Source organism: Rana temporaria, chromosome 12 (genome assembly GCF_905171775.1).
Source record: "Rana temporaria chromosome 12, aRanTem1.1, whole genome shotgun sequence".
NCBI classification, from domain to species: domain Eukaryota; kingdom Metazoa; phylum Chordata; class Amphibia; order Anura; family Ranidae; genus Rana; species Rana temporaria.
Window position 1 is genome coordinate 93,165,817 of NC_053500.1, and position 22,611 is coordinate 93,188,427.

A 22,611-nucleotide genomic window follows, 5' to 3' on the forward strand; every position below is an offset into this window, starting at 1 on the left:
AGGTCCTCTTAAATATGAGATCTGGGGTCAAAAAGACCTCAGATCTCATATTTAGGCTTAAATGCAAAAAAAAATTAAAAATTTTAAACTGTCTTTTTTTTTTTTCTTCACTCGCAACCCCACACAGCTGCCGAACGGCCCCGATCTCCTTCGGCGCTACCGACGGCTACAGTAAGCGGCGGAGGGCACGGGAGGGGGGGCCCCTCTCCCGCCACCGATAACGGCGATCTCGTGGCGAAGACCGCCGTTATCGCTGACAGGACCGCCCACTGAAGAGATGAATATCTCGGTTGTGGCAGGAGCTGCTGCCGTTACCGAGATATCCATCTTCAAAGTGATGACGTATAACGACGGTGGGCGGTCGGCAAGTAGTTAAGGAATATATTGTGGATTACTGTCCCATGCTAAAACAATCCAACATATGTCCCTTATTTCCTGGCTCAATCTGTGCCCAAAAGTGACTCCCGTTACACCTTCCAGTAAATTATTTCAAGGTGGGGGTTCACAAAGTGGATCTTTTTGCATTCACCTGCAACAGGATGCTTCCTGCCTATTTCTCCCTGTCCTTTAACCACTTAAGCCCCGGACCAATATGCAGCCTAAAGACCCAAGGTGTTTTTACAGTTCGGGACTGCGTCGCTTTAACAGACAATTGCGCGGTCGTGCGACGTGGCTCCCAAACAAAATTGGCGTCCTTTTTTCCCCACAAATAGAGCTTTCTTTTGGTGGTATTTGATCACATCTGCGGTTTTTAGTTTTTGCGCTATAAACAAAAATACAATTTTGAAAAAAAAGCAATATTTTTTACTTTTTGCTGTAATAAATATCCCCCAAAAACATATATAAAAACATTTTTTTTCCTCAGTTTAGGCCGATACGTATTCTTCTACCTATTTTTAGTAAAAAAAATCGCAATAAGCGTTTATCGATTGGTTTGCGCAAAATTTATAGTGTTTACAAAATAGGGGATAGTTTTATTGCATTTTTATTTTTTATTTTTTTTTTACTACTAATGGCGGCGATCAGCAATTTTTTTCGTGACTGCGACATTATGGCGGACACTTCGGACAGTTTTGACACATTTTTGGGACCATTGTCATTTTCACAGCAAAAAATGCATTTAAATTGCATTCTTTATTGTGAAAATGACAGTTGCAGTTTGGGAGTTAACCACAGGTGGCGCTGTAGGAGTTAGGGTGCACCTAGTATGTGTTTACAACTGTTTGGGGGTGTGGCTGTAGGAATGACGTCATCGATCGTGTCTTCCCTATAAAGGGAATGACGCGATCGATGCGCCGCCATAGTGAAGGACGGGGAAGCCGTGTTTACACACGGCTCTCCTCGTTCTTCAGCTCCGGGGAGCGATCGCGACGGAGCGGCTATAAACAAATAGCCGCGCCGTGGTCCCGGATCGCTCCCCGAGCGGACCCGACCTCCGCATGTAGCGGGGGGGGGTCCCGATCGGACCCCCCACCCGCTAATAGGCGAGGACGTACGTGTACGCCCATATGCCTGTACGTGCCATATTGTGGACGTATATGTACATGCGGGGGTCGGGAAGTGGTTAAAGACAGATGCGCCCTTTCCTGTTGAATTTTTCCCTTGCCTACGCCTTTCCGCCATTTCCATTATTGCCTCTGGTAGTCCGGAAGATTATGTAGGAACAAGCAGAGTTATTTCTGATTCCCTATGGTGGCTCAAGAGGAGCACTGAGCACTTTCAGTAGAGATCCCCCCCCCCCCCCCCGGCCACTGCTGGGGGGGGGGGGGGGGAGGGATTTTCTCCATCCAGGCCCTCAGACTTGGAGTGGCTCATCCTACAGTTAAAATTATGTTCAGTTCGAGTTCTTGAGACAATTCTAGACAGACGTAAATTGGTCACAAGGAAAATTTATGATAATGTTTGGAAGACTTTTGTGTACTGTCAAAATAGTAAGGTGAACTTTTTTCTATTCCCTGTATTCTGAAAAGGGGCTTGCTGTCAGCACAGCCCCCCCCCCCCCCCTCCGGTGTCACATTTGGCACCTTTCAAGCTGCAAGGCTTCACTTCCTGATTCCCTTACCAAGGATGGCGGCAGTAGCCGAGAGCCGACTGGCAGATTGGCTTCGGCTGCCAACGTGGGCGCCCTGGACAGGCAAGTGTCCATATATTAAGTCAGCAGCTGCAGTATTTGTAGCTTCTGGTTTTTAATAAAAAAAAATTGCCGGACCTCTACTTTAAGAATGGCTTTTCTTTAAGCCAGGGTTTGACAAATTTGCTTGGAATCTAGGAGCCAGAAAACGCGCCCCGTCCCGACGAGCTCGCGCACAGAAGCGAACGCATACGTCAGTAGCTCCCGCATATGTAAACGGTAGTCAAACCACACGTGAGGTATCGCCACGATCGTTGGAGCGAGAGCAATAATTCTAGCTCCAGACCTCCTCTAACTCAAAACATGCAACCTGTAGATTTTTTTAAACGTCGCCTATGGATATTTTAAAGGGTAAAAGTTTGTCGGCATTCCACGAGCGGACGCAATTTTGAAGCGTGACATGTTGGGTATCAATTTACTCTGCGTAACATTATCTTTCACAATATTAAAAAAAAAAAAAAGTGATAACTTTACAGTTTTATTTTTTAATAAAAAAATAAGACCTTTTTTCCCAAAAAAGTGCGCTTGTAAGACTGCTGCGCAAATACGGTGTGACAGAGTATTGCAACGATCGCCATTTTATTCTCTAGGGTGTTAGAATAAAAAATATATATAATGTTAGGGGGTTCTAATTAGAGGGAAGGAGATGGCAGTGAAAATAGTGAAAAATTACACTTTTTTTAGAATTGCTGTTTAAATTTTAATGCCAACGGCTACCACCAGATGGCGCCAGCTCACAGGACACAGAGGGACTTCAAAAGGCCGCAAAGCCGCGGCCTCAATTACCGGCCGTCGCCGGCCAACCGCAATCACGCGGGGGAGGTGGGGGGCGCACGGAGACACAGGATCCTGTGATCGCGGCGGCCGGTAATTGAGGCCGCGGCCTTGAAGGTCGCAAAGCTGCGGCCTCAATAACTGGCGGGCGCAAGGGCACAATTTCTTGTCGCAATTGCGACCTGGCGCCCGGGGATTGTCGACCCCTGCTTTAAGCCATAACTTTAAGGAGAAGGATTCTGATTTGGCGTCCCTCTCTTGTAAAGATCCTTTCCTAAGAATTTTGGACAGTAGTAATTTGTCCTGATCCTTTGTATTTACTCAGTTTTGTCCAGGTTTCATGGATCCCAGGAAGCAGTTGTTCTGTGTTTTTTTTTTTTCGCCTCCTTTGGAATTTGGAGGTGGAAAGATTTAATTTTCTGAATGTAAAAATGTCTGCATTAATTAGAAGTATTAGTGAGTTTAGAAAACCTTCCCAACTAATTTCACTTGGTGGCCCTAAAAAAGGGTTCCAAAGCATCCAGGGGTTCCATTGCTAGATGGATTAGAGAAGCTTTTTGTGAAGCCTACAAATCATCAGGACAAACCCCCTTCTACCAGAATTAGAGCTCACTCTTTACTGCATCCTGGGCAGAGAGAGCAGATGCATCATGGGAAGATGTATCCAAAGCTGCTGTCTGGTCCTTCTCTCATGCATTCATCATGTCCAGATGCTCGCCAGTCAGGACCTCTCCTTTGGAAGTAAAGTGCTTCAGGCTGGCTTATCCTTGAGTACCTGTCCTGGAAGATGAAGGGGGGGGGGGACCCCCATTAGTCTTATCTCTATTTCCATGAATCTCCCAGGACACTGGGGGTCTCCTGGGAGTGCAGAGGGGGCTTTATAACGAAAGGGGTCTGTGGAATCCCCCTGCCGTGTGTGTGTGTGTGTGTGTGTTGCACGATTCTGGCCAAAATGAGAATCACGATTTTTTTGCTTAGAATGAAGATCACGATTCTTAAAGCGTAAAATTGTACATTTATACAAAAAAAAAAGGCTAACTTTACTGGCTAGTTTTTTTTTATTCATTAAAGTAATTTTTCACAAAAATTGCGTTTTAACCACTTCCCGACGGCCGTACGACTTTGTACGGCCGCAGGGTGGTTTTACTTCTCTGGGAGGCCGTCTTTATACGGCCTCCGCTCCTCCTGGCCACTGGGGGGCACGTGAGCCCGCCGCATCACTCGGATGCCGATACGCGTGCCTAGCGGCCGCGATGTCCGCCAGGCTCCCGCGATCGGCTGCTGCAGAGGACATGGATCTGTGTGTGTGTGTGTAAACACACAGATCCATGTCCTGTCAGGGAGAGAGGAGACCGATCTGTGTCTCTTGTACATAGGAACACAGATCGGTCACCCCCCTTCCCCCACAGTTAGTAACACTCACTAAGGTACACATTTAACCCCTCCCTCACCCCCTAGTGTTAACCCCTTCAATGCCAGTCACATTTATACAGTAATTGGTGCATATTTATAGCACTGATCGCAGTGTGAATGGTGCCAAAAATGTGTCAAAAGTGTCCGCCATAATGTCGCAGTACCGATAAAAATCGCAGATCGCCGCCATTACTAGTAAAAAAAAAATAATTCTGTCCCCTATTTTGTAGGCGCTATAACTTTTTTTTTTATTTTTTTACCAAAAATATGTAAAATACGTATCGGCCTAGACTGAGAAAAAAAAAAAAACATTTAAGCTATTTATTTTTTAGCAACAAGTAAAAAATGTTTTTTTTTTTAAATTGTCGCTCTATTTTTGTTTATAGCGCAAAAATAAAACCCGCAGAGGTGATCAAATACCACCGAAAGAAAGCTCTATTTGTGGGGAAAAAAAGGACGTCAAATTTGTTTCGGAGCCACATCGCACGACCGCGCAATTGTCAGTTAAAGCGACGCAGTGCCGAATCGCAAAAAGTCCCCTGATCAGGAAGGTGGTTTAAGTGCCCAGTAAGGAAGTGGTTAAAAAATCAGTTAAGCGCTGCATTGGGGGGTTTATTCACACTTTGGCGCTCTGGTGTTTTTGCACATGTAGCCATGTGTTGCGTTAAGATAGAACTTAATGGGTGTCCAACCAGGGCCGATTCTATGCGCTCACTACGCAAGGGGCCCCGCCTCGCCCTCATGTCATAGCGCAAGAAACACTAGTGCTAAAAATAGGTGGATAATGTTGATAAAGATTACGATCAGATCAGTAGAAAGGCTGTAGCATGACCGCAGTCTCGGACGTCTCCTGTAGCATGACCGCAGTCTCGGACGTCTCCTGTAGCATGACCGCAGTCTCGGACGTCTCCTGTAGCATGACCGCAGTCTCTGACGTCTCCTGTAGCATGACCGCAGTCTCTGACGTCTCCTGTAGCATGACCGCAGTCTCTGATCATCTCCTGTAGCATGTTTGCAGTCTTCAGGGCAAATGTCATGATACGCTGGGTCTGGTTCAAAGTGAATTTGCAGTTTATGCCCCGTTCCCATTTACTCAGGTAGGGCGGGTGCGAGCTTTCTGTTGGGGAAATCGGAAGATTATACATTGTGGACAGTGTCCTCGGGAGCACCTCCTCCTCTGAGCAGAGGACCTCGAAGGTGGAGAGGGGTTTGTTAAAACCTTGCGGGTTTGATATGGACATGAGGAAGTGTCTAAGTTGGACCGCCGTCCAAAACGGTAGTTTAAAGGCGCCCGTTTCGTTTCTAAGTGTCTCTAAAGAGGGCCAAGTGTCATTCACCAAGAAGAGTCTCGCCTGTGTACAGTGTATATCTTCAAAGACATTCCTGACCTGGGGATCTAGTCCTGTTGGGAATTTAGGGTTCCCTTTAATAGGGTATAGGGGGGAGGTGGGTGTGGATAGTGACTGTGATGAGTTTATGCCCCTATGCGGAGTGTCGTCCCTATTAATGGATGTTTTTTGACGCCTGCCAGGAGGTGTTCATAACACCAAACAGCACCCTGCAGGGGTATTTGCGTTTGGGCTTGTTTATGGACACTCCTCAATTTCAGGTCTGAATGGCGGCACCAGTCTATGATCCTTCCTAGTTGTACAGCTTGGTAGTATTTCTTCACATCTGGGACCGCTAGGCCGCCATTAAGTTTTGGTAGGGAGAGTAGGGCGGGGGGCAGCCTCGGTTTCTTATTTGCCCATATAAATTTGTAAAACTGACTGTGTACTTGTTTAAAAAACGCTGCTGGAACATAGATTGGGAGTGCCTGCCGTAAGTAGAGGTATTTGGGCAGAATTGCACATCTTTATAAGGTTGCAACGGCCAAACCAAGAGTGGAGGCCCTTATGCCATGAGTCGAGTAAGGTTCAGGTCTTGATTAGTAGAGGAGGAAAATTCAAGTTAAAGGTACGTTTAACCACTTGCTTACTGGGCACATATACCCCCCTCCTGCCCAGGTGAAATTTCAGCTTTCGGCACTGCATCGCTTTAACTAACAAGTGCGCGGTCGTGCGACGTGGCTCCCAAACAAAATTGACGTCCTTTTTTCCCCACAAGTAGAGCTTTCTTTTGGTGGTATTTGATCGCCTGTGCGGTTTTTATTTTTTGCGCTATAAACAAAAAAGTGAGACAATTTTGAAAAAAATACAATATTTTTTACTTCTTGCTATAATAAATATCCCAATTAAAAAAAAAAAAAAAAACATTTTTTTTTCTCAGTTTAGGCCGATACGTATTCTTCTACATATTTTTGGTAAAAAAAAAAAAATCGCAATAAGCGACTGGTTTGCGCAAAAGTTATAGCGCTTACAAAATAGGGGACAGAATTATTACTTTTTAATTATTTTTTTTTTACTAGAAATGGCGGCGATCTGCGATTTTTAATGGGACTGCGACGTTATGGCGGACACATCGGACACATTTTTGGCGCCATTCACATTTATACTGCGATCAGTGCTATAAATATGCACTAATTACAGTATAAATGTGACTGGCATTGAAGGGGTTAACACTAGGGGGTGAGGAAGGGGTTAAATGTGTGTCCTATATAGTGTTCTAACTGTAGGTGGAGGGGGGGGGTGACCGATCTGTGTCTCTATGTACAAGAGACACAGATCGGTCTCCTCTCCAGAGACAGCACCGCTGCCTCTGTAAAACGGCAATGAGAGATGATCTCATATGTTTACATATGAGATCATCTCTCATTGGCCGCACAGATCGATCGAGGGACACGGCCAACACAGATTTTCCCCGGAGCGCACGCGGGGACCGCCCTAAGGGGCGGACGTCAATTGACGGCAGTTTGGAGATTGGGATCCGCACTGTAGCCGTCAATTGACAGCAGGCGGATCCCAAGTGGTTAAGATCAGCCGGAACGTAGGTGCCCAAGTATTTCAGGGCAGTCTCCGTCCATTTGAAATTAAAGTTGGAGCGCAGTGTTTGCATAGCAGTTCGTGGTATCCCTACCCCCATGGCTTATGACTTGGTATAATTGATTTTAAGGTTGGATATGTTTAGGTATCAAATTCCCGGAGGAGGCTGGGAAGGGAGAACAATGGGTTTGTAAGGGAGAAAAGCAAGTCATCCCCATAAGCAGAGACCTTGTATTGAGTGTCTCCCACTTGCAGGCCTTGGATGTCTGGGTTTTTTCTGATTTTTACATAGGAATGGCTCTAGTGATAAGGCAAAAAGAAGGGGTGACAACGGACATCCTTGCCTAGTCCCGTTCGTAATCGGGAGGGGGTCAGATAGGATCCCGTTAACCTTAACCTGTGCGGTAGGGGTAGAGTATATCTGAGCGATCCATCTAGTCATTGTTTCCCCCTAGTCCAGTGATGGCGAACCTTGGCACCCCAGATGTTTTGGAACTACATTTCCCATGATGCTCTTGCACTCTGCAGTGTAGTTGAGCATCATGGGAAATGTAGTTCCAAAACATCTGGGGTGCCAAGGTTCGCCATCACTGCCCTAGTCCAATATGTCTCAGAACTGAGAACATATAATCCCAGTTAACCCTATCGAAGGCCTTTTCAGCGTTGGTGTTTATAAAAACAGATGGCTTGTGGGTCACGCCGGCTGCATGTATGAGATTCATCACTTTGATTGTACTATCCCTAGCTTCTCTAGTTGGGATGAAGCCCACTTGATCCAGGTGGACTAACGTTTGGACGTTCCGGGCTAGTCGAGTCGCTAGAATCTTGGTAAACAACTTTAGATCTGTGTTTGGGAGGGAAATTGGCCTGTAGCTGCTGCATACTGTGGGGTCTTTGTCTTCCTTAAGAATAACCGTGATATGTGCCAGAAGGGTATCCCTGGAGAGGGTCGCTGTGTTTCCTAGAGCGTTGTAGGACACCATATGGCAGGGCTCGACAAATCCCGGTCGCCATGGCGACTAGAAATGGGGTCCTGGCGACTTGGCTTGGAAGGGGCTGGTGCCATCTGGTGGTGAGCCGTTGGTATTACAAGTTAAACAGCAATTCTAATGTAATTTTTCACTATTTTCACTGCCATCTTCTTCCCTCTAATTAGAACCCCCAAACATTATATATATTTTTTATCCTAACACCCTAGAGAATAAAATGGCAATCGTTGCAATACTTTCTGTCACGCCGTATTTGCGCAGCGGTCTTACAAGCGCACTTTTTTTGGGAGAAAATTACACTTTTTTAATTAAAAAATATGACAGCAGTAAAGTTATCCCCATTTTTTTTTTTTATATTATGAAAGATAATGTTACGCCGAGTAAATTGATACCCAACATGTCACGCGTCAAAATTACGTCCGCTTGTGGAATGGCGACAAACTTTTACCCTTTAAAATCTCCATAGGCGACGTTTAAAAAACTCTACAGGTTGCATGTTTTGAGTTAGAGGAGGTCTAGGGCTAGAATGATTGCTCTCGCTCTACCAATCGCGGCGATACCTCACGTGTGGTTTGACCACCGTTTTCATATCCGCATCCGCTCACGTATGTGTTCGCTTCTGCGCACAAGCTCGATGGGGCGCGTTTTCTGGCTCCTAACTTTTTTAGCTGGCTACTAGATTCCAAGCAAATTTGTCAACCCCTGCCATATGTGGGCCCAGGTAGGGGAGCAATGTACTACAATACTGTAAGGTGAGGCCGTCCGGCCCTGGGACCTTGCCTGTCTTAGTGGAGTTTAATGCCAATGCTAAGTCATCTGATGTGATCTGGGCGTCAAGCTCGGCTATAGCTTCCGGCGGCAGCGCGGGGAGTCGGGCAGAGGCTAGATAATCCTCAGAGGTTGCGTTCTGGGGGGGGCGGAATATTATACAAATTTTCATAATAGTCCTTAAAGGTTTTAGCTATTTGATGTGGCAAACTGACCTTCGCGTCGGTAGTTGTCTTAAAGCGGATGTGCCACTAAAAAAAATATTAAAAGTCAGCAGCTACAAATGCTGCAGCTGCCTACTTTTAATATTAGGACACTTGCCTGTCCTGGAGTCCACCGCCGTCCGCAGCAGGGGATGAGCGATCGCTCGTCACTCTGCTGCTCCCCCACCATCATCTGTGAGGGAACCAGGAAGTGAAGAGCTCCGGCTTCACTACCCGGTTCCCTACGGCGCATGCGTGAGTTGCGCTGCGCCGCTGATTGGCTCCCGCTGTGCTCTGGGAGCCGAGTGTTCCCAGAGCACAACGGGGGGAAGACGGAAGGTGATGTTCTGCTCGCAGAAAACCCGAAACTGTGTCCGGAAGTGGGTGCAAATACCTGTCTTTAGACAGGTATCTGCACCCCCCTGAAAGGTGTCAAATGTGACACCAGAGGGGGGAGGGTTCCGATAAGCGTGAGTTCCACTTTAGGGTGGAGCTCCGCTTTAATGTGGGGAACGTAAGTTTGCATTTTGAGATCTTTGACTGCCCTGACTAGGATCCGCCCGCATTTATTTCCAGATTCGTAGGATATGAGGCGACATTTTTGTAGTGCTGCTTTAGCCCTGTAGTTTGGAGCTTGTTTACCTCATTACGAAGGGAGGCAAGTTCAGCCTCTACCAGGGGGTCAGGGGCAGTCTTGTGTTGTGATTCTGTAGCATGAAGATTGGCCAGGAGTTTTGTCAGCCGCTCTCCTTTTTCTCTTTTGATACGCGCACAGTGTTTTATAAAGATCCCCTAATGACCGCCTTGTGCGTCTCCCACACCGCCCCCGGGGTGCAGTCCACTGCCGTGTTTGGATATAGAATTTCAGTTCCCTGTTTACCTCCTCCATAACCTCAGGGATTTGTAGGAGACTTTCATTTAGCCGCCAAAAGTGGGACCTTTGAGAGGGGTTGTTGGAGAGCTTGTATGTCACTGTGGTATGGGCGTGGTCTGACCATGTCCGAAGCCCTATAGTGGAATCTTGTACAGCGTGAAGTTGACTGTGTGTGTGGTATTAGGAAGTAGTGTATCCTTGTGTATAATCTGTGGGGAGGGGAGTAGAATGTGTAGTCCCGCTCGCCCGAGTGCTGGAGGCGCCACATGTCGATCAACTGTGCTTCGTGGACATCTTTGGCAATGCGTTTACGGGCTTTCATTGATACAGAGGATGTGTCAACATTAGGGGCCAGTGGGACATTGAAGTCCCCTCCTAGAATAAGTTGGCCTTCCTGAAAGTTTAACAATTTCGAAAGAGTGCAACGTACAAATGCGTCTTGGCTGTCGTTCGGGGCGTAGATGGTAGCAAATGTCATTTGCACATCTCCCACCGAGCCTTTAATGAACGTAAAACGCCCCTCATCTACCAGAGCATCACGGTGGGACCACTGTACACTGTTGGACAGGAGAATGGAAGTACCTCTGGACTTAGTTTTGTTGGAGTGGTAGGTTAGGGGAAAGAATCTGTTTTTGAGGACTGGCAATCGATCTTCCCTAAAGTGAGTATCCTGGATGAAAGCTACATCTACTCAAGCTTTTCTTAGGTCATTCATCAGCATGTGTCTCTTTTCTGGCGTGTTAAGGCCCTTCGCATTAATGGAGTACACTGTGAGACTGTCCATCCTCAACCAGGGTTGTAGGGGGAGAGGGACTTCCTAAAAAAAGGGGGGGAGGCCCAAGAAAAAAAGAGGTCTGGGAGGAACAATAAAATTAGGGGGGGGGGGGGTCAGGGGTGTTGAGATAAAGGTAACCGATTAAAGGGGTCTTATGTCTAACTCCCAACGAGGAGGTGTTCAGCCCGCGTCTAACTGAATACTCAAACGGGGGGGGAGGAAATAAGGGATAAAATGACAAGACACAGATCGGGGGGGGGGGGGCAACTAAAGGCAAGCGGTATACTTGCGTTAGCGCAATTCGGCACAATCGGCCAAGGGGTGTGCAGGCCTATGTGGGAGTGTAGCTGGACCGGCCTCGAGCAGAAGCTCTCGACCCATACCGCCCAGCTAAAGCCACAAGTATTCCTAGGCCGCTCCACCTAGTCCCCATCGCCACCCCCCGACAAAAAAGGGGGGGAGGGGATATCCGCCACCCAATGCCACACGGTCCCCAGCTGCGACCATATGTCACAGCAATTGATGTCTAGGCAACACCCACCCATGGTCGACACCCACCAGCCCCACCGCAACAATGAACTGTTATCAGCCAAACATCTCTTAACAATTATTATGAATCGTAAACAAACAGTGGAGCATAACATATCCAGGCATATTCAACGGCAGTGTAATCTTTGGGGCAGAGAAGTAGGCTTGCAGCCAGGTCAGCTAGAGCCCAGGGCTAGGCAAGCGAGGGTGCCCAGGGCGGATCCAAAGAGGGGGAGGACAACCCACTCCCATTACAGCCGCCTCAAGGGCAAAAGGTAAAAGCGCCCCCGTAAGGGGCCCAAGCCCCCAGTGTATGTGGCCATTGTGTGCTGCTCCATGGGTAGACAAATCATGAAAGTTATTGTACCTGGGTAGTGATGTCCAATTGCTGCAGACGGGGAGGTTTGTCACCCAACAAGAGGTCTGTCCTAATGTAGTTCGTGCTATATGTGCAACCGCACATGGGTCCCTCCAGTCTGAGGACGAAGACCAGGGACCCGCACCCCTGAAGAGTCTCCCCGATGTCCGCCTGGGGGGGAGGCCAGTACCCGTAGTCTAGAACACGGGAAGGTCCTATATCCCTGGGCAGCAGCGTGACAAACAAGAGGCAGTGGGTCACATGGGGGGGGGGGGGGGGTCACAGAGCTGGGGGGGGGCCACGGAAAGCAACAGGGCACACGCGGCATCAGGAAATGTATAGCAGCGGAGAGCAGGCAGGAGAGACCCGAGGCAGAGCAGGGGTGCAGGGGCAGGAAACGGGATCAAACGACAGCCGGTGGACAGGGAGGGGAGCACATCATGACTCGCGTGACCCCTCCGGTGTAGGAGCTTGCGATCTGCGGCGTTGACTCTGTGATCCAGGCTGAACATCAGGGGATGAACATCAGCCAGTTTGGGAGCCTGACGGGATCTGCATCCAAGAACTCAAACAGACCAGGCAGGTCTCTCGGAGGGTGAAGGAGCGGTGGCCTCTCCTGAACAGCACCGACAGCGGGTATCCCCAGCGGTAGGTGGCATCATGCCGGCGGGCTAATTCTAGCACAGGGCGGAGCGTGCCTCGTCTCTGCAGTGTAGCGCGGGAGACATCGGAGAGGATCTTCACGGCTGCTCCATCAAAGTCCACGACCCCGGCTTCCAAGGCCTTGCGGGCGATCGACTCCTTGTGGGAGTAGTGGTGGAGGCGACATTTCACGTCTCTTGGTCTGTTAGGGTCTTGCGATCTCGGCCCCAGCGCGTGGTGTATACAGTCATATTCCAGCCCCAGAGGGAGTGGGTCGCCCGGGAGCCCGCGGAAGATGGCCGTATCTGCTAGGTCTTCGGGTCCTGTCGCCTCTGGGAGACCCCACAGGCGGAGATTATTTCTCCTGCTCCTGTCCATTTCTTCCATGTGCATTTGTAGCATCGTTGCGGCGTCTTATGTGGGCATCTTGATGATGTTCCAGGGCCGTCGCTCTCTTCTCCAGGTCAGTCACCAAGGACTCCCCGGCAGTTAGCCTCTTGCTCATTACGCCCATCTCTCCTCTCACCTCCTGGACGTCCTTGCAGTGCTGGGTCTCCAGCCGGCTGATAATAGATTCTATATCGGCTTTGGTAGGGAGGGGTGCCCACATCTCCGCGTCTCCCCCGGTCCTTGTAGTGATCGGTGGGGTTGCAGGGCGGCAGGGACATCCGAGTAGGGGTCAGATTCCATCGATGCGGCCGGGGACACCGACCGCCTCCCCTGGGTATGGGCTGTGCTCGTCTCCCCACGTGGTTCGGCCATCTTGGGATCGGAGGAGGTGAACGGCGGCTGAGTCAGAAATTGGTCTATAGCTCCTCCGGAGCCACTTGGTTTCACTGACTTTGCTTTCCCTCTTGTTTTCCTGCGCTTTGAGTACATTCCCCAGGTATTCGGATGAGAATCAGATCATAGTAAGCTCAGCAGGTCGGGAGCTCAAAGCAAAAGCGTCCTCACCCAGCCATGTCCAGGCCACACCCCCCCTGGCATGGATTTTAAGGGGAACCCCTCACACAGCAAAAACGGTTGTGGGGACCCCCAAATCCATACCATCCCCTTAAAATCCATGCCAGACCAAAATGGCCTCATATGCTCTTGGAGGGGAAACCCATGCAGTTTGTAAATTGGCATGGAGTTCCCCTTAAAGGGGTTGTAAATGTTTTTTTTTATTCTTTTTATTTTTTAAAGGGTTCCTTTAAGCTAGTGCATTGTTGATTCACTTACCTTTTCCTTCGATTTTCCTTCGAAATGTTTGTTTTCTTTGTATGAATTTCTTTTCTGAAAGCTGTTCTAAATGACTTTCCACCGCTCGGATGATGGTGGAAAGCTTACTCAGGAGAAACAGGAAGTGAGAAATTCAAACAAAGAAAAAAACATTTTGAAGGTAAATGGAAGGAAAAGATAAGTGAACCAACAATGCACTAGCTTAAAGGAACCTATTTAGAAAATGAGACGAACCTTTACAACCTCTTTAACCACTTAAAGCGGGGGTTCACCCTGTTAAAAAAAAAAAAAAAATGTTTTTTTTTTATTAGACCATTACATTCGGCATCGTAGCGCGAGCTACGGTATGCCGGTCTTACATTTTTTATCCCCGTACTCACTGTGCTATGGCTCATTGAAGATTCCGGGGAATGGGCGTTCCTATGGTGAGAGAAGGTGATTGACGGCTGGCCCTGGCACGTCACGCTTCTCCGGAAATAGCCGAAATAGGCTTGGCTATTCACGGCGACTGCGCATAGCCTGTGCGCAGGCGCCGTGAAGAGCCGAGACCTACTCCGGCTGTCTTCGGGGAGCGTGACGTGCCAGAGCCGGCCGTCAATCATCCTCCCTCTCCATAGGCACGCCCATTCCCCGCGGGAGTCGGATTCTTCAATGAGCGATAGCACAGTGAGTACGGGGATTAAAAATTTAAGACCGGCATACCGTAGCTCGCGCTACGATGCCGACTGTAATGGTCTAATGATGTGAAGGAGGGTGAACCACCGCTTTAAGGACCGCCTCCTGCACATATACGTCAGCGGAATGGCACGGCTGGGCACAAGCATGTACAGGTACGTCCTCTTAAAGTGCCTAGCCGTGGGTCGCAGGCGCGCTCCCGCGACCCGGTCTGAAGCTCCGTGACCCGCGGACCCGATCGCCGCTGGAGTCCCATGATCGGTCCCCAGAGCTGAAAAACGGGGAGAGCTGTGTAAACAGAATGTGGTGGAGAAAGGCAGAAAGCAGTATATGTAGTGAGGGGGCAGTTTGCACAGACGGGCTCCCTTACTTGCCGTCGGTCCGTTTTTAAATGTACACTAAAATCTTGGATTGGGAGCATAATTCGTTCCAGAAACATGCTTGTTATCCAAAGCACTTGTATATTAAAGCAAATTTCCCCGTAAGAAATAATGGAAACTCAAGTGATTTGTTCCACAACCATTTATTCATAAGTCTTTCAGTTTATAGTCCATATAAAAAGATTATAACAATGTGATTGTGTAACTTTTTAAAATGTCCATCCACAAATGGAAGTCTCCCACAAAGGGATTAGAAGTAAAATCCATCTGAAGCTACAGCGTATAAAAGAGAAGAGTCGTCTCTAAAGCCTCATACACAAGATCAGACTTTTCCATGGATTTTGCTCTGAATGGGCGTTGGCTGTGAATTTGGTATGCATACACACAGCAGTGCGTGTGACGCAATAGACGTACTACATGGTTTTTCTGCTCTTTACCGCCACCCTTCGGGCAACTTCTGCTATTGTCTGATCTTTAGCATTGGTTCTGAGCATGCATGTTTGTACTTTGGACTTTATTCCGATGGACTTGTGTACGCACGATTGGATTAGCCGACGTAGGACATTTGTTGCCGGAAAGTTTGTCTGTTCTCACAGCAAACATTTGTCCGATTGAAAAAGTTTGACCAATTGTCAAGTCCGATGGTGTGTATGGGCCTTAAGTGTAGCAATGTTGCTAAATGTAAACATATTGCTACACTTGGAGGTGCCTCTTCTCTTGTATACTCTGTTGTGACATGACGCCACTTGTATATCAGGACATTGCTTGTACATAAAGTCAAAATGTATTAAATGTTGCTTGTCTTGCAAAACGCTCTTAAAGGTTTTACTGTAGTTGTTGGCTTTGAGATCTGAGATGCACTACATCTCTTCTCTATCTCGCTCCACTGAGGAATGTCTTGAAAGCTCTGGACTGTTTACATAGAATTGGGGAAATGTAAGTTGAGATGGGGTTGGATTGAGATTTTTACAATTTCTTTGATTTTATTGCCATCACAAATTGGACCAATGGTCCTCTCTGATAACAGATATGGGACAGGTCTGTGGGGGGGAGCAGTGTGTGCAAGGACAGGTGAAGAGCAGTCTGCACAGATGGGCTCTCCCTCACTTTCCGATGCCAACTGTCATTATCGGCTTATAAATGTAATTGTTGGCTCTTTTCTATACTTCAAATCGCCGAGGAGCTGTCATTCAAACCTGCCACTAAACAAAGGGGCCTTTTGGTTTAATTTATAGGCGGGCCCAAATGACAGCTCCTTTGGCGCTATAAAGTATAGAAACAAAAGGCGACAATTACATCTTAAAAGCCCACAATGACAGTCAGTGTCGGCAAGTGAGGGAGTCTGAATGTGCAGACTGCTCCCTCACTGTGTATACTGCTTTCCTGTCCTCTGGCTCCAGCCCTAAAAATAAATGCTACGACTGGGGGCATCTATAGAGGTGTCGTCCCTTTTTGGGTCTCCCAAGCCAGCCAGCACAGCTAAGGTGTTTCCCTACCTGACATATTTTGATAAATCTATCTACAAAGAATGGTAACATCCGCAGCATGCATTTTCACATGGTGGTGCGTTACCCCTTTGAGGAGAATTTCTTAAAAAAAATGGACATCTCCCCCGATTGTGGACCCCCCTGGTATACAGGTTAAATAAAGTAAACACGATTCCGGTGGAGGGGACCCCTGCTGATAGGAAGGCCGAGGTGGTTGCCCGATCCATGTTTACGGTGGTGGGGTCAGCATTGCGGCCAGTGTTTGCTACAGCCCTGGTGTCCCAGACGCTTACTGAATGGTCAAAAATTGTTGCACCGCGAGTTGGAAAAGCAACAGGCCTCCCGATCTGCATGGAACTGGCAGACCAGTTGGTGCATGGCCTTAAGGATGTCTGCGATGCGGCCTTGGATACAGCCCCCTTGCATTCTAGAGCCTTGGTATCTGCTGTGGTGTTGCGTCTCCCGATTTGGCTAAAATGCTGGTCCGCATCTAAGAAGACTCCGGCAGATTTGCTTTTTCCGGGTGATGGGCTCTTTGGAGCCTCGCTGGATGACAATTATTAAGTGTTACTGAGGGTAAGAGTACGTTGCTCCCACAGTCCAGAAAAGGTACGTTGCTCCCACAGTCCAGAAAAGGTACGTTGCTCCCACAGTCCAGAAAAGGTACGTTGCTCCCACAGTCCAGAAAAGGTACGTTGCTCCCACAGTCCAGAAAAGGTACGTTGCTCCCACAGTCCAGAAAAGGTACGTTGCTCCCACAGTCCAGAAAAGGTACGTTGCTCCCACAGTCCAGAAAAGGTACGTTGCTCCCACAGTCCAGAAAAGGTACGTTGCTCCCACAGTCCAGAAAAGGTACGTTGCTCCCACAGTCCAGAAAAGGTACGTTGCTCCCACAGTCCAGAAAAGGTAAGGAGCCACGCTGTAGGCCGGGGCCCTCCTTTTTCAATCGGAAGCGTTTTTTTTTTTTTCGTCTGCCCGGGTCGGCAAGTAAGCGCTTCCAGACCGACAAGGTGTCCGGAGGGACAGAAGCATCCCTGGGGCTTTTTTTTTTTTGCGTCCCTTGGCGACTCATTTATTGGCAAGTAAGTTTGTGCAGGGGGTTCAACATGTGACCCCTCCGGTTTGACCACCACTGCCTCCATGGGATTTGAATCTGGTGCTCTCTGTACTTCAGAAACCGCTGTTGGAAAACTTTAGGGAAATCCCCCTATTGTCACTCTCTCAGAAAGTGGCCTTTCTGGTGGCTATTACATCTGCCAGGAGGGTTTTGGAGTTGGCGGCCTTGTCTTGCAAGTCTCCCTATCTGATCCTCCACAAGGATAAGGCGGTGCTACGCCCACAGCCCTCGTTTCTTCCTAAGGTTTCATCTGAATGAGGACATTGTGCTTCCATCCTTGTGTCCTCGGCCGTCGCATCCAAAAGAGGTTGCTTTGCATTCCTTGGACATGGTCCGGGCTCTGCGGGTGTATCTGTTGGCTACTGCTCCCTTTCGGAGTTCAGATTCACTGTTTGTGCCGATTACTTAGAAAACGGGCGTACAATGTATGATGCCGGTATTTTAGGCCGATCATTTTTTTTTTTTTTTTTGGGCCGTTGCCACTGGTTGACATTGGCAGGTTTCACAGCCGATGGTGTAACAAACTGAACGCTCTCTGCAGCGCCGCAGTGTGTGAAACTGTATGGATAGAGGAGCGTGATGTTGGAGGTGGGCAAGACCCAGCAGCTATCCAGCCAAGAATTGGGCTGTTTAAGGGGTGGGGCTGCATACACGTAGCGGCCCGCCCAGATCCCATCGGCAGGTGTTGGATAGCTGGGTCACGCCCACCCCTGACATTCAACCTCAATTGTGACAGCTCCTATCTCCCTACAGTTTCACACACCGTGCCGCTGCTCTGCCAACAGTGTGGAGAAGGGAAGAGAATTCTCCACACTCTGCTGGCAGAGGTTGGCGGTCAGTGTTTTATCAGCCTAATTTGGATATCTCAGGATTTTCTCGATCTGTGTCCTTGCGACAAATTGTAGATCTCTCGCTCACTAGACCGTTTAAAGCGGAGTTCCGGCCACAAATTGAAAAAAAAAAAAACTTTTTAAATATAAATACCCCTGTAATACACAAGCTGAATGTATTCTACTACAGTTAGTCTGTAAACTAAGGTCCGTTTTGTTAGGTTGTTACAGCATTTAGACACTTTATAAAACAGAAATTGACTGGGGCCATCTTAAGTGTGGGCATCATGAAGCCAGACTGTATGACTTCCTGGATTTCAGCCTCGCACATGCTCAGTGCTGTACAAGCAGTGTAATGGTTTCAGATCAGGTTTCAATAGCAACGGGAGTGTCAGAGAAAGTTACCGCCCCTTATCTATGCAAAGCAAACCTCTCCTCCCCTCCCCCTTCCAGGAACCAGTAAATATAATAAATAATTTGTTCCTGTGCAGATATATCTACATAACAAGATTATATATATATATCTTGTTATATATGTGGTGTGTGTATACATATACCAGACATGTGCACTGTCAATAAATTCATTTTGTTAGTGATGCGATGTTAGTGATGCGATGTTAGTGATGCGATGTTAGTGATGCGATGTTAGTGATGCGATGTTAGTGATGCGATGTTAGTGATGCGATGTTAGTGATGCGACGTTAGTGATGCGACGTTAGTGATGCGACGTTAGTGATGCGACGTTAGTGATGCGACGACGTTAGTGCCCAGTGCAGAGTGGGGGGAGGTACAGATGATCAGGCATACAGAGCGGATCTCTGATTGGTCTGTATGTGAGTACACTGATCATAGTACAGCCCCGCCTCCCTGCACTAGACTTGTAACACACAGTGCAGAGCTCTGTTTCTATGTACAGGGAGGCGGGGCTGTACAGGGAGGCGGGGCTGTACTATGCTCGGTGCTATCACATACAGATCTATCAGACAGAGATTCGCTCTGTCTGCCTGATGATCTGTATCTCCGTGCATCGGAGACAGACTGCAGATGGGCGGGTGGTGGGTGGAGGAGCTAGGACGGGGGCGGTGCTAGGACGGGTGGAGGAGCTAGGACGGGGGAGGAGTTGGAGAGGGAGAAGAGGAAGGACACCACCTATATGGGTGGCACTGCCCTCCCTCCCGCCCCCCGAGATGTTCATCCACGGCTGCGATGTTCAGCCCAGCCTGGGGATGATAACACACATATCCCAGGAGGCATAGCAGCGCTGGATGCGGCCATTCCGCCGCGGCGGGGGAATAAGACACTCACAGATAAAAACGTGAGTTTTTAAAAGACAAAAACAAAACATCCCAAATGTATTTAAGGGGGCAGTGTAAAAACGAATGCAAAGAAGTTGTAAAATAGGGTGGAACTCCGCTTTAAGGTACATTCAGTCACTTATCTGCTAGCATCAACCTTTCCTAGAACTAATACATGGTGCCGTGTGTAATTGCTTCAGTTTTTATACCAGCTCTCAACATGTGAATACAGTTTTATTTAAAAAAAAAAAAAAAACGCAAAGCAGCCATTTACATTGGGGAAATATGTATGAGAGAGAAGATCACCGCTCAAGGTAGGTCTATTGTAGGGTCGTTTCACAAATATAGGACTCCAAGGGTGCAGGCAATGCACTAAGGCAAATATTGGTATAAAGATGAGGGATGGACAGCCGCACTCCAAACCAAACGGGTTGTCTTTATTCAAATCAACAGCAAGAACACAGCAGATCACAGCAATAGGAACAGGAGAATACCGACGTTTCGCACTGGCTTTCAGGGGAAATATGTATGTTGGAAGAGAAAATTTGTATTTCCTGTCAAGATTGTTTTTATGAAGAGAATCAATTTCATTGGAATGCCTTGTATAACATTTAAATCTTTCCACAGAGATGGGCAAGTTCATGAAACCAGGGAAAGTTGTCCTTGTTTTAGCAGGACGCTATGCAGGCCGCAAAGCTGTCATTGTAAAGGTATATATAATTTCAGGTTTTCATGTGCAATATGTAACTTTTTTGCTATTCATTTGTGACAAATTTGAGGCTTGTTTTCAGTTATCCCGTGTCCTTTTCTGATGCTTACACTAGGGTTGTCCCGATACTAATATCGGTACCGATACCAAGCATTTGCCCGAGTACTTGTACTCGGGCAAATGCTTCCGATGCTTCACACGATACTTGTACTGTCAGGGGTGATCAGTGCATTGGGAAGTTACAGGCACCAATCACCGCTATATTGTGTATTCCCGCCGTGTTTCTCTCCCCTTCCGTGCTCCTCCACCCCCTGGAACTGTCAGGATGGAGAGCGGGGTAGGAGCCGGTAAATCCAGCTCCTTACTGTTCCAAATGGACAGTCAGTGATCACTGACTCGGTCCATTCACATAACTGGAACATCGTAAACTGTGATTACAATGTTTCAGTTTATGAATGAAGAGAAGACGCTGTCTTCACTCCATTCATTTTCAGCGCAGCTGATGCTGCTGAGAAAGGGACTGGGGAACATGTGTCCCTAGTCCCTTTCTCTGTCTCAAAGGGGAGATGTCAGAGGTCTGTTAAGACCCCTGATATCTCGCCAAAGCCCCCCCCCCCCCCCCCCTAACAGGGCTGAAAAAAATAAAATAAAGAATAAAAAATTATTGTAGAAAATAATAAAAAAATAAGACACTGACACGGTCCCCCCCCCCCCCTAAAGCATTATAAATTAAAAAAAATATTGTAAAAAATTAAAAACATTGTTAAAGAGAAAAAAAAAAAACTACTGACACGTGCTGTTGTCACATGAGATTAAAAAAAAGTATCGGCGAGTACTTGAAAAAAGTATCGGTACTTGTACTCGGTCTTAAAGTGGTATCGGGACAACCCTAGCTTACACCATTATTTCCTGATGTGTGGCTTGGCTTCCTTTACCAGGATGTCTTCACATCCCTGTGACAGGCACATGTATATTCCTCATTTAGTGGGAGACTACTCTGCTTGCCTCACAAGGGTTTGTGACAATAGCTCCTTAACAAAATCTGATTTGGTCCAAAAAAATTCTCTTCCGTTCATGGATGGACACGACAGTAATCTTGACAAAGTGGGTATTGGCCTTCATTTAGGAGTGACTAGGCAGAAAACCTAGTGTTACACATCAAACATTATACAGTACTGCCTAGGGGGTGTTTACCTCTGGGTACCACCCCTCTTCCCTGCATCTCACAGCTCAGTTTTTTTCTGCCATGTTCCTGGAGTTTTTTCTATTGTACTTTTTTTTTTTTTTTTTCCTTCTGCTTTTTGTTCCTGTGATCTTCTGATCTTCTATCAACTGCCGACTAGGTGACAGGCTGGATCCCAGATATAGCGAAGCATTCCTGGGGAGGTCGAGCGGGGGGTGGGGCCGGTGTTCACCCTTCCTTTCTTCTCTCCCTCCCTTCCCTCCTCCCTGGGCTCTGAGAGCTAGGCTAGCTGCAGGGGGCCGGGGGTCTACCAGGAGGGCTTCATCTGGGGCGGGGAACTGCACTGCTGGCCCGCTTCCTGGGGTGCTAGTGGACTGCCATTAATAATTTTGCATACCTGTGTTCTCCCTCCATGCGGTCGGCGGCCATTTGCTTGTCGTTCACACCGTTTTACAGTACAGCTGCTCGGTGGCCATTTTGTGGTAGTTTTTGGCTTCTATTGTGCTTTTAACCGGCGCGAATCAACAGGCACACGCTGCTGAGGCTCAGACTGACACGGGTGACTGTGGAAGAATCACCTCGGGTGAGAGGTGGACGGCCGCTGTGCGGTGACCGTTCTAGGGTGGTGAGCCCTGAGGGGGGGCCTTGTTTCTGTGACAGCTAGGAGGGTGGGCGGTTTCCATGCCTGGAGTCCCTGTGGGTGTTGGGTGCGTGGGTCAGCATGGTGTCAGAAGCAGACGCCTCTCCCCCTGAAGCACCTGAGTTGGCAACTGGTGCCTCTTCACCTAGGTATATCGGTGGACGCTATGTCGGCGATCCTGGAGGCCTTTGTTGCCAAGGTGAAAGGGGGGGGGGGGGGGGTAAAAAGCACCCCCTTCCCCCACCATCTTATGTGGACAATTTGGATGCGGAGCTGGGCCCAGATACGGCTCATGGACCTGGTTCCGACGTATCTGAGGATGCGGACCGAGACTGGTCGTACAGTGAAGATGGGTCCGTTAGCTGACCCGCACTGCTAGGGTGTTTCCTTGTCTCTTATCTAGACAAGCTGCAGAAGTTTTTTCGGTCCCTAAAAATTTAATGGTTACCCCTTTGAGGAGTGTCCTGAAAAGATGGGCCTCTCCAATAGTGGACGCCCCTGTGTCCAGATTGAATATGGTAACCACGATTCCGGCAGAAGGGGCTCTTGCTTTCAAGGACCCTGCGGACAGGAAGGCTGAGCCTCAGTCTATGCAGTGGTGTTGCGCCGTCTGATCTGGCTTAAGTGTTGGTCTGCGGACCAATCTTCCAAGAAGGCCCTGATGGGATTTGCCCTTTAAGGGCGACAGACTTTTGGAG

General features: G+C 48.2%; 1 protein-coding gene across 1 annotated transcript in view; it reads left to right on the plus strand.

Annotated features, from left to right (window-relative positions):
• The window catches only part of RPL27 (ribosomal protein L27), a 71,826-nt gene that overhangs the window by 12,795 nt on the left and 36,420 nt on the right, over nucleotides 1-22,611 (plus strand). The window contains exon 2 of the mRNA XM_040331869.1: nucleotides 20,009-20,091. Coding sequence (XP_040187803.1) covers nucleotides 20,011-20,091 — 81 coding nt within the window. The 5' untranslated portion in view covers nucleotides 20,009-20,010. The remainder of the gene's footprint in view (nucleotides 1-20,008; nucleotides 20,092-22,611) is intronic.